This window comes from Callorhinus ursinus, unplaced genomic scaffold (genome assembly GCF_003265705.2).
Source record: "Callorhinus ursinus isolate GAN/ISIS: 27379988/994484 unplaced genomic scaffold, GSC_fseal_2.0 scaffold7, whole genome shotgun sequence".
In the NCBI taxonomy this organism is placed as follows: domain Eukaryota; kingdom Metazoa; phylum Chordata; class Mammalia; order Carnivora; family Otariidae; genus Callorhinus; species Callorhinus ursinus.
The window spans coordinates 40,043,556-40,055,705 of record NW_027397069.1 but is presented as its reverse complement, the minus strand read 5'-3'; the positions used below and the strand labels follow the sequence as shown (position 1 = coordinate 40,055,705).

At 35.2% G+C, this 12,150-nt stretch overlaps 1 protein-coding gene across 3 annotated transcripts in view; it reads left to right on the top strand.

Annotated features, from left to right (window-relative positions):
* TDRD3 (tudor domain containing 3) overlaps positions 1-12,150 on the top strand; it is a 158,133-nt gene that overhangs the window by 127,477 nt on the left and 18,506 nt on the right. For 2 of the 3 annotated variants that reach the window (XM_025874788.2, XM_073894468.1), the window contains exon 13: positions 5,201-5,286. The exons of the other annotated variant lie outside the window; for it this stretch is intronic. In XM_025874788.2, the coding sequence (XP_025730573.1) occupies positions 5,201-5,286 (86 nt within the window). The remainder of the gene's footprint in view (positions 1-5,200; positions 5,287-12,150) is intronic. 3 annotated transcript variants of the gene reach the window in all.

The window sequence follows — 12,150 nt, the reverse complement described above, 5'->3', positions numbered from 1 at the left end:
AGTTAGCATAACTGAAAAATCTGCAACATTTTCTTTTTGTATAAGTGAATACCAGCAGATAATATGTTAATCTTTTATCTTCTAAGTCTCACCTTTATTAATAGCAACCTAGAGGGTGGAGCCCTGAGTTATGATGTTGGTTAATTAGGAATTAAATTCATGATGTTTTAGATTTATGCTGAATATTATATGATTTACTTTTTCCTTCAAAGTAGTCTTAAGGAGGCATCATGGTTAAGACCTTCAGCTGAAGGGTGCTGGGATTGTCAGGTGAACTTATTTTTTCTTTTGACCTTTTTGTTCCATAGGCTTAAGCCTTGTTTTCTTCTAAGTGTAAATTTTTGTTTTTTCATTTACTTTACTTACCAGGACTTTTAAAACTATAATTTCAATTACAGTTTCAATTGCACTGAATTTTACCATTCCTTTGCATATAATGCAAAAGACTTGCTAATATACTCACTGCACAGGAAATAAAGTAGTAAAATAAATGAATCTGAGGAATATTTTTGTTTGGTTTTATTTCTCTGTTTCCAAAGATGTCACTCTTGTATTGGGCATGTGCCTTGACTAGACACTCATGCCAGTATATTTTAAAGATTGCTATAAATCTGAAGAGGCATTCTTGAATTTAAAAAATGCACACAGTTCTATTTTAGTTTCTAGTAAATTTCTGACCCTCTTCCCCCTGCACCTAAAAAAGCGGAAAAAGAATGTTGCTCATTGCACCACAGACTTTATTCGCTTTCAGAGGGAGACCCTGCAGCATATCTCCTGTGAAGTCAGTGATTGTAAACCTTGCTGGCGATGGGCTACAAGGGGACTTAGGATACATATTTGATTGCATAGTCTGTTGTCAGTCGTCCATTCTCTTTGTTAATTTTACATGGTCATCTTGTGTCTCTACTTAATACTCTTTTTCTATATTCTTACTTTGGTCATCTGGTTTATTAGCCATCTCTCTCTGTTTTCACTCTATTTCCAAAACAGCCTTGTATCCTCTTGGCTCCCCTCCCCTTTTTTTTTTTCTTTAAAAGGTGGTATCTGTTGATGTATATGGACTGCCCTTCCTACTGATCTTAATTTTCTGAACTTTACTGGACCTGTACTATTTATTCTAGAATCATGAGCAATAGGCTTCACTATCACATCTCTAGGAAAGAGTGGAGTTGATCTGTCTCTTTGTGAGAAATACTCCGGTGTTATAGAGCTTCTGATTCCATTAAACTTGAGAACTACTAGCAAGAGTTTTACACCTTGGCTTGAAATAACTCCCTTAGTAACCTGTCATTGACTGAGAGCTCCATTGAGAAGGGAAAGGAGGTACACAACAGTGAGTACATTTTATTTGCCTTAAAAAAGAAAACCCATGTAGTTTATTAAGAGTAAACATAATTGAAGAGGCTCTAGTTAAGCAACTTAGACTACTGTAAGAATACAAAAGTCACTGATTTTTTGTGTATACTTTTTAATGTCTAGTCCATCTAGCTCAGGATTTTCTGAAGTGTGTTCTAAGAACATTAGTTCCACTTTCTGGTTAAATAAATTTGGAAAATGCTGGGTTAAAAAAATTAAGTATGCTTTTTTATTATGGGACTTATCAAGACAATATGTATTTTATTTTGTTTTGTTTTTTTCCATTTGTTTAGGTCTTCTGTAATTTCCTTCATCAGTGATTTGTAGTTATCCTGCAATCTTGCTAAATCACTTATTAGATCTATGAGCTTATGTTCATTTGCTTTGAGTGCTTTTATTTTTGATTATTTAGAAATTACTGTTGAACATTCGCATCAGTGATATATATTTTAATCTCTAAGAGAGAGAAGTAGCATATATTGCTTCACAAACCAATTTGTTTATGGAATTCTGTTTTTTTATTTTTAACCTGTTACAGAGAGTCTATGGGATATATTTTTGAAAAGAGTTTAGCTGTCTTGTTACCTTCTTTCTAGTTTTGAAATTTTCCAACTTTAAGAGAGGATGAAGATTTATGTTTAAATATATTGTTTTAGATGTTCCAAACTTCTTATTAGTAACATAATACTCCATTTTTATGTTATAAATTAGAGACTAAATATATAAAAGAAAATTTTCTCCTCAAACATGTTTTAAGATTCTTAACCTTTCTTTGAATAGAGGACAGGATATTCCTGAAATTTTAGGTCCCTTCTAAGTATTTATGTCATTAGTAATAATGTTTTAGTACATAAAAATAAAATTAAGATCTTATGTTACATATAATTATACATAACTCACTGGTCTTTTAATTTTAGCTTAACTCTAAATCTGAAAACTTCTATGTATTAACCTTTAGAAATTGTCATTTGTGAAGACTACTACCCATTATAGCTTTTATAATATTGCTGTCCTTCTCTGTAAGTCTCACCTCATAACCCACATGATATTTACATGCCAACAGTAACACATTTTCACCTTTTTTGGGGGTTTTGTATTTGTTATTCTCCAATGAACTAGCCTAAGGCGAAATGTGAAATCCCTCTTTTTGTTAAGGTATTTCAAAAGAAAGTGTCAAAGCAAGTTAATTCCACTGGGTAAGTGAACATTCTTAAGTGAAGGAGAATCCTAAAAGACCAAAAATTCTATTTTGTTTCAACATTTATATTGCTTTTTCACTAATACTCTAGTATGTCCTAAAGCTTTTGAATAATATTGTTTTAATTAGTTAAAAGCTTGTTAAAAACCTTCTAGCAAATAAGCAAGCTATACCTAACTGCTCTTGATCTCCTGTTCTTGTTTTCCTGGTAACAGCAGTTAAGTGAAATGAATTGATAATCTTGGATATAATTCCAGAGCTCACTTGAGTGACCTGGAGGGGGAAAAAATTCTTATTTTAAGAAACCTGCCCTTTTTAGGCACTTATAATTATAAACAAGGTTGGATAATAGCTAGTTGGGAGTGCATAGGAACTCTATAAATAAGCAGTAGATACATACTGTAAGTCCCAGGTCTTTTAGAGCTTGAAGGGATTAGAATTTTAAGTGAGCACATGAACTGGCTTGATAACTAAAACAGTGGAAGGAGGTCAGAAATTATGTGTTGAATGATTTATGTTGTTCTGGTGGTCACCTTTATTACTGAAGAGTCCTTTGTCAGACATCAAGCCAGAGCATAACAATTTAATAGGATAGTTTTTCAATAAATATTCTTTGAATGCTTTTTGTAGCAAAGCTACTTTGGAAAGTAGATTGCCCTATATACCCAAGGGATTAAAAGGATATGAGAAGTAGAAGATATATTTCTTTCCTTTCAGAAGCCACCTAATAAATATTAATAAGGCCTCCATCAGACTGAGATGGTTCCAGTCTGGGAACCATTGTTGGCATGGTTCTTGATTACAATTTTGTTATGCATGTTAAACAAATAGGATAGCATGAAGGAAGCAAGTGGGGGAAAGCTAGCATTGACTTTTCGAAACTATTATTAACTTTTTAATGACCTTTTATTGGCATTTTTATCTTGCCTGAAGTACACTCATTTTTTCCCAGATCTTGTGATTAAAAAATTAGGGTAAGACCTCTTGGTCATGCTTTAACCAAGAATTTACTATACAAAGTAAGATATTAGGAGTCAGTTTAATTCTGTTTCTGTATGGTTCAAATTTTAAAATGTATGGACTTGTGTTCTTTTTTTTAATGTTGGTAACCATTTTTGGTACTATTTAATGAGGGATTTAGGAGAATATAATGACCCTTTTATCTTGAAGAGACTTCGGTAAATAAGGCTGAAAATAACATGGAAAAAAGTACACTAATTTTTTTTACCTCATAAAGTGGTCAGAGAATATAAATATTATTATTATTAGGAATTCCTGAATTTGACCATAAGTATGCAAAACGATTAGATTTTTTAAAATATGGTATTGAAGTCTTAAAGCAAAGGGAAAAGGGAGGCATATCAAGAACCTGAGAGTGTTAATACTTACTGGAAATTTTTTGTTTATTCTAGATAAGCATTTTTTCCTCTTCTGTTTTTTCCCCTTCTCTCCTTTTCCTCTTCCCTCGTCCAGACTCCTCCTTCGTATCCTCTTTCTCTTTTGTTTTTATATCTGGATATTTGCCTTTTTATTCCTCTCAAAGGTTTCATGTAGCTTTTAACTATTAGGTTGGGTATGTTCCATCTCAGATAAGACTGATCCTCGAATGAAGTCTCGTTAAATAGGGCTTTTCAAGTTCAAAAAGCCTCTAAAAGCTTTGGGCACAAATAAATTGATAATCCCTGATTATAATTGATGCTAACTTAACACCTAGCCCTACTGATAGTAGTTCTCATAAATGCAAAGACTGTTAGAGACTGAGATGTACTGGAGCTGAGTACAAAAAGATCTAGAAATGGTAAGAAGTTGGTTATATGCCCAATTGATTTAAATTGTATCCTTGCATTCTTAGGAAATAAGCAAAGAGAAAAATTTCTCACTGAATGTGTTTAAAACTTATTAGAAATGTAAGTAATTGAGATCAGAAATTAAAATATATAATTCCCTAAGAAATATTAAGGAACTATTCAAGAAACTAGAGACTGGAAACTCTAAATTTTATCATAGAAAATTAATTATAAAAGGTTACATTAGAAACATTTTAGATATAATTTAGAAATGAACATAAGATTTACATCTCAAGATGATACACTTTCCTATTAATTTGTTGAAAATACTTAAAATTGGCTATAAAAAGACTAAATATGTGTCCATTCGAATGATTATAATTGCTTTAGCAAAAACGATCACTGAGAGAAGATCATTAAGATAGGAAAAAAATGGCCAGAGAGTAGGTTGAATGTAGAATTGGTATCTTGGTTCTTAGGTATTTTTCAAAATAATTTTTATAGTGGTATAATTTGAAAGGTTTGACTGAAACTGCTAAAAAAATTTTCAAACAAACTGCTTTAAATAATTTCATTTATAAAAATAAGTTTTACTTTCTGAAATGAGATTCCAGTAAATTTCACATCAGTGGCAAAGTACTGCCAAAATTACTCTGACATTGTGTACTACTTACTGCCATTCTTGACCCAAGGCTGAGACACATTTTCAGAATCTGTGTGCTGTATCCTGAGAGAATTTGATAGAAAGGGGTCACTGCAAGAGTTAAATGGCTGCCCTGCTTGGCCTTTAAAAGAAGGGGAGAGGGCAAGGCTGGTCTTGGGCAAATTACTCCCACCTCCCTTTTTGCCCCTGCTTCAGCTCCAGGGGAGCTGGAAATGCACAGGAGGAATCAGAAGACCTGGGTCGAGTCCCGGCTCTGCCACTTACTACCTATGTGACTCTGGGTAAGTTACTTAATATCTCTGGGTCTCAGTTTTAGTACAGGGTTGTTCTGAGGATTAAGTAGTATGATCAATGGAAATGGGAAACTCTAAATCAATTAAGTAGTATGATCAATGGAAATAAACTCCCAAGGTGTATGGAAACATACATTTTTATTATCAAAAGCTTGGCCTTCTTCCCTGTTCTTCTATAGTATGGTGTCCTCAGCTATGTTATTTTTAAAGCAACTCAGAATACTTAATTCCTTTTGCTTCTCCCTATGTCCTCTCCATATTGGAATTCTTATTCCTATCCTCTGCATGCTTCAGAGTAACGTATTCTAAGAATATAAAACCAGTCTGGTTAAATTAATTTCACAATGAAATGTGGATTACTGTTACCCCTTCTTACCCTTCACATGCCTGCCTTTCTCCTTTAATCTTCTCAGAATTACGGGCTTAGAAACCTCAAGAATCTAATGCATGGACATTCGGACAGTGTTGGGGAGAAAGGTTTTTGGCAGAGGGAAGGCCTTTAAATCCTGTTACCCATATCACACCTGCATCAGTTAATAAGGTTGACTGGAAAAATGGGAATATGTGGAGCCTCTAAGTCCTTTCTTTTTCTCTTCAGGAAAGGAGATGGAAGTAGTTCAGAATTTAAAATTTCTTCAGAAGTCTTGCTGAAAACCTAGATCCTTAGCTTGAGGACTAACCATAGAGAGAAGAGACAAGGAATTTAATGGGCATTTCTTTGGTCAGCTCTTTGAGTTATATCTGACTGGGCCTCATCTTTGCTTCTCAGTAAAGTAAATTCTAGCCCACCCTCAGCCAAACTACATTTATAATGCCTATGATCTTTACTGAGTGCTTGGTTTCTAGAGGCTGTGTGGAGCTAAGGAAGAAAGAGAACTTGCCTTCTGGATCACATCTGGTTCCAGATCAAGGGATCTTTTTGAGTGCCTAAAAAGACCTTATATCTCTACTTGGTCCAGCCTTCCCTAAATCTAAGAATACTTGATCTGGCTATGTGTAAATAATAGTAATAATAGCCACTTACATGAACTGCTTGCTATTAATGCCTAATTATCATGGAGCACAATAACAGTTAATCATGCCATGATTAGATTAACTTAAAGATTTTTATTTTATTTTATTTTTACAGCCTTGAACCGTTGACTTATGCTCAATATGGTTTCTTGCTGAAGTAGCAGTGTCATCTTTCATAAATAAAAATTAGAGAGAAATATTGAACTCCAGTAGTATTCAAATGCAAATTGAAACAATTAAGTACAGTGTTAAATGTATGAGTGAATGGGAAAAAAATTAGATAATGCTCATGCTGGCAAAGATGCCGTGATGTGAGTACTCTTATACATTGGTGATGGTGATGTAAATTGATGTGATCCTTCTGATTTTTTTCCAAACCTTGAAAGATTCATACCCTTTAAACCAATAATCCCACAGTTGTTAATCTCTCCTAGGGGAAAGAGCAAAGGAAATAAGCTAATTGCTGAGAGATGATCATTGCAGGCTTGTGATAATAGTAAAAACTAGAAGTTACCTAAATGCCTAACAATAAGAGAATGGTAAAATAAGTGATCTTCCATCTGCTGAATGAAATATTTTACAGCTGTGATGAAAGATCATTATGAAGACTGTAATATCAATGGAAATATTTATGATGAGTAAATAAAAGCAAAGTATAGATTTGAATGAGAATATACTCAAGGTGAAGTGGTTTAGTGTAGTAGAATTATGTATACTCTGCATGTGTGTATACATACATTTTTTCAATTTTATAAACTTTCTGTAGTTTTGTATTACATTTTTTATTTGAAAAAGTAAGCAAAATAAAATTAGCAAGAAGAAAGTTGATCATAATTAGGGAATTTTAGTCTTAAAAAAATCCCAAAAATTTGCAAAAAGGATCTGAAAATATAGGAGGAAAAAAATAAGATAAAACATCACCTTTCAGTTTTTAATTTTGCCTTTGCCTTCAGTGAGGTTAACAGCAACATGATTATGGTTTTTCATGGATAAAATACCATTAGCCTTAAACTTGTTCCTATCATTAGTAAATGAAATACTCCCATAACTAAACAAGTCGAGTTACCTATACAAAGTCTTACCACCTACTTTCACTCTATCCATACAACCTATTTCCCAATTCCTTGCAAAATTCTCCTTAATTATACTGTTCCCAAAATGCTTACACACCTTCAGAATTTAGTCTCTTCCAAGTGCTTTCAAATACAGAGCAAAATACATTTCTTCTATGAAATATTTCTTTAATCTATACTTCCCTACCATGCATAATTTCAGGAATATGTTACTATGTAGTTATAATATTTTGTTTTACTCTTTGTCCCTGTTTTAGTATTGATACATTATTAAAATATTAAGTACAAAGTGAAATTTTTATATTTGAGGTTTTCCTATTATCATTTCAAACATGTTATCAGTCTATTCCAGAAATCCTTTTTTTGAGCACTTACTAGGTGGCTTTAACTCACCACTGAGAACAGTGCTGGGCACATATCCTTAGAATGATTATGTGCTAGCCAATGGAAATGCACAGATGAGCAGTCTCTGCTCTCAAGGAGTCCTAGACTCGCAGAGGAGCCCAGGAAGTAAGCCAGCATCTGTTTATCCTGAGCAGAGCACAGAGTACCTAACTCAGTCAGGCACTGACTCATGGAGGAATCAATCAAGGCCTTCCCTGACCATCTGATTATAAAACAGCAGTGTGCCATCACAAAAATTCTCTAGCCCCTTTGCCCTGCTTTATTTTCTGCACATTTTGCTCCGGCCTCCAGCCGCTAAGTGAAATCAGTGTGAGAACAGGGACTTTTTCTCAGCTAATACTTCAGCATTCAGAACAGTACCTGGAAAATAAGGTGCCCTCAGTAAATATTTGTTAAATCTGGATAACTGAAGTTTAATGTGAGTCTTGAAAGTCTTGAAGGGTAAAAGGAGGGAAAAAGGGAGGAAAGTAAGAAAAGGGAGAAGTCAGGGAAATTCTAGAGGGCATGGTAGAGCGAGGTATATTGGCAACAGTACAGGTGGGTCTAGTAATCTTCAGTAGATGAGGCTGAAAAGGAAGGCGGGGTCAAAGGATGAAGAATGAGGCGGGTTATGGTAAGGAGCTTGAATTTTATCCCTCAGAATAGGGGCTACTGAAAGATTTTAGGCAGGCGAGTGTCATAATGTGATCTTTGCTTTAAGAGATTATTGCCCTAGGGGCACCTGGGTGGCTCCGTCAGTGAAGCATCTGCCTTCAGCTCAGGTCGTGATCCCAGGGTCCTGGGATGAGCCCCGCATCTCGTCGGGCTCCCTGCTCGGCGGGGAGTCTGCTTCTCCCTCTCCCTCTGTTCCCCGCCCCACGGAGCGCATGCATGCTCTCTTTCTCTCCCTCTCTCTCTCTCTCTCTCTCTCTCTCTCTCTCTCACTCAAATAAGTAAAATCTTAAAAAGGGAGAGATTATTGCCCTAGTATAGAAGATGGGTTTCAGTGAAAGCAGCAGAGAGCATGGAGACCAGTTGCTACAATAGTTAAGGCAAGAGGTGGGGACCTTGGAGTCATCAGAATTTAGGCAAAAGTAAAGAGTATGGGTGAGATTGCCTAGAGAAAATGTGCAAAAAGAGAAAGACAAGGACTCGGGTCAGACTTCTGGGGAATTTCACAAAGGGGTGGGAAGGGGCACTGAGAAGGTATAGCCAGGGAGGACAGCAGGAGTAGGTGCTGAATCCATAGTACATAGTGCTGGAAACATCAAGAAAGATAAGAACTGGAAACTGCCTGTTGGACTTGGCTATCAGTAGGTGACTGGTAACTGTAGCATGCATTTCCAGTGGAATGGTGCATGTGCATTGCAACTTACGGTTTCTTGAGAATGAGTGGGAGACAAGAAAGTGAGGTGTAGGCTATTTTTAAGATCTTGGTTGTGAAGATAAAAAGCATAGAGGATGAGAATAAAGAGTAAAAGAACTCAGGGTAAAAACCCAAGCCTGTTTACATCAAAGGCACAGTGAAGCAAAGAGAAAAGGAGAGGTTGTAAAAATAGGAGTAAAGATTTTTAAAAACCCAGGCCATAATAAGAAAGTGGGGCACAATCACATGTGACTTTGGATGTTTGAGGAACACTGGGGAGAGGAGGAGGAAGAAGTAAATATAGGTGTGGTGAGGTTAAATTGTTGGGTCTCAGGGAAGGAAGCTGAATAATTCTAATGAACTCTCTTTGTGAAGTAAAAGCCGGTCATCAGTTCAAAGTAATAAGGTCAAAAATAGGAGAAGAATTTTGAAGGGCAAAGTAAAGATTTAAAAACTGCCCAGGAACATGGCAGAGGGAGTTGACCAAGAATGTGTTTTCAGAGCAAAAGTTTTCAACCCTTAGTAAAAATCATGTGTAAAGCATACTGTGACAGTTCACTCTCAGTTTCTAGTCTTTTAGTAGCTACTAGAAAAGTTTAAGTGGATATACAAATGAGAACTTTCCATGTTTATTAAGCAGAAGCTAATAGTTAACCCCTAGCCAGTTTTTGATAGAGGTTCTCACTAGGAGCCTGATATTTGAAAGCCTGCATAAACATAATGACTATATTATTGCCCTACGACTCCAGCAAAATTCAGTATTGGAAAATGCTCTGTAAAGGTGGGCATTTATGCATAAACCATTAACATTAATCCTAGGACTATTAACAAAGTTGTGGGGCTTCTTGAACTCATCTTCATGCTAGGTGGTGATGTATTGAATAGATAAAAATGTTAATTGGGTACATGAACATTCTCAGACTCTGTGTGTGTGTGTGTGTGTGTGTGTGTGTGTGCACGTGCACGCGCACGCGCATGGAAACACATGAAAGATATCAGTGTTTAAAAAGCTGTGATAGTTACTAAATTGTTTGTTTAGAGAACAAAATAAAAAAGGTAGGAAATTAAAGGAAAAAAGCATTAATCTCAGGAGACCTCATCTATCTATGACCTATCCATCTATTCCTGACCAATATATTCATGGGGAGAGATTTTCCTAACACCAACACAGTTTTAAATGAGGAAATTTTTTTTAATGCCCTTCATAATTTTTGCGTGACACTTATAAAGAGTTGTCCCCTACTAGCTGTGGAAATATAAAACAAAATCTAAATAAGAAACTAGGTAATCCTGTTAAGAACATACGCTCTTCACAATCATAGAGTTAATTTATCAACTGTCATGGAATATTCTTGTTCTGGCATTGAAGGGGATGGCCCATCATGGACATACCACACCACAATATTGATAAAGTTTCTAAAAAGAGCCTAAACAATAGTCTCTCACTGGGACCAGAGAGAGCTTAGAAAAATAGTCTCTCTCAAAGTTTATGCTGCTGAATGTGATAACACTCAAACAGAGAAGCATAATAGTACTATGAGGTTTATCAAATTATGAAATTAAAGAACATCCCTTGTTTAAAATGTATTAGAGTTCTAAGTTCTTAGGTAATGTTAGGATACTGACAATTAAGTATACAACAGAATTATTTGTGTTAATCTAAGCCTCTGAGGATAAATATCTTGAAACATGTAATAGTTTGTATTGGTACATTTTACTGCTTTATTATACTTTCCTTCTCAGTAGTCATGTTCTCTGGGGAGTTAATGCTGCTTGTCTCTAGATACCAAAATGGGGAACATTAACTTGGATGAATTTTATAAAGACAGGGTTAACTATATTTGGTAAGCTGGTAAGATTTGCCCCAGTAAAGAAGATTGCCTCTGGGTTCCTTTCTTCATTGGAAGAAAAATGAACATGTTGCTAATTGACCAGATTTCTTAGCCTCTCTTTTATATTACATTGATTATTAACACCAATAATTTAAGAATCACTTTGGAAATGTAAAGTGCCACCTAAAGGCTCATTTAGCATTGTGTGTTAGGTTTTCAACCTCTCTAATTCACTAGGGTAACTTAGTCAAATCGCTTGACTCAAACCAGTGAAAGAAAAACTGTTTATGTTTTATGTGACATTATAAAGAATAGAACTTTACATTTGTGAAGCAGTAATAATAGCACACTTTATTGAACACTTATTTTTGCAACAGACATATTCTAAGCTCTTTACTTACATTAATTCATTTAAAGTGTAGCAGCTGTTTACAGAGAGTGTAGTCCTCTCAGGGCCAATTGTCCTTCACTTGAGCCCTTCAGAGTAGCTAGCAGTATGGATAATTTGTTGTAAGAACAGTAGCACCTTAGTGTTCTTACACCTACCTTATAAATTTCATGATGTGTTTAAAATGCAAGTGAGGTGGAAAACACTTGATTTTGATCTATTTCTATAAACCTCAAAGAGTTTCACATGATCAGTCTAATTCTGTCCTTCAGCCTCTTCATCCACTGGGATGTGCAGAAAAAGCAACATAACCTGGCCAAAATATATCATCCTCTTTAAACCTCACTTTTGTTTTCCCTCTGAAAAATAGCGATAAAAATATGCAGTTTGTTGGAGTTGTTGAAAAGATCATAGTAGCTGCTCAATAAACATTTTATTCAATCATTGAATAGTTGAAATGCCTGGCACATAGATTCTTAATTTCTGTTGGTTCCACTTCTGTAGTTTTCTTTCAAGGCTTTGGAAAGAGCAGCTTCCCTTATTGTCCATCTTTTCAAAGTGATGTTTGCTGACCCTGGACTGCTACATTAGCAGCTGCTGATTGGAACTTTCAAATCAAGAGTTGGGTATCCATCCCAAATTATCTCTCTTGGAAGGAAACCCAGACTGCTTCTTTGCACCGTCTTTTTCTTCGAATTAATTCCTTTTTCTTGTATATTTCCTTTTAAAATTTTCTTTTCTATTACAATGTTACTAGTATAATTAACTTCTATATTAGGAGTCTTAAAATGCAGG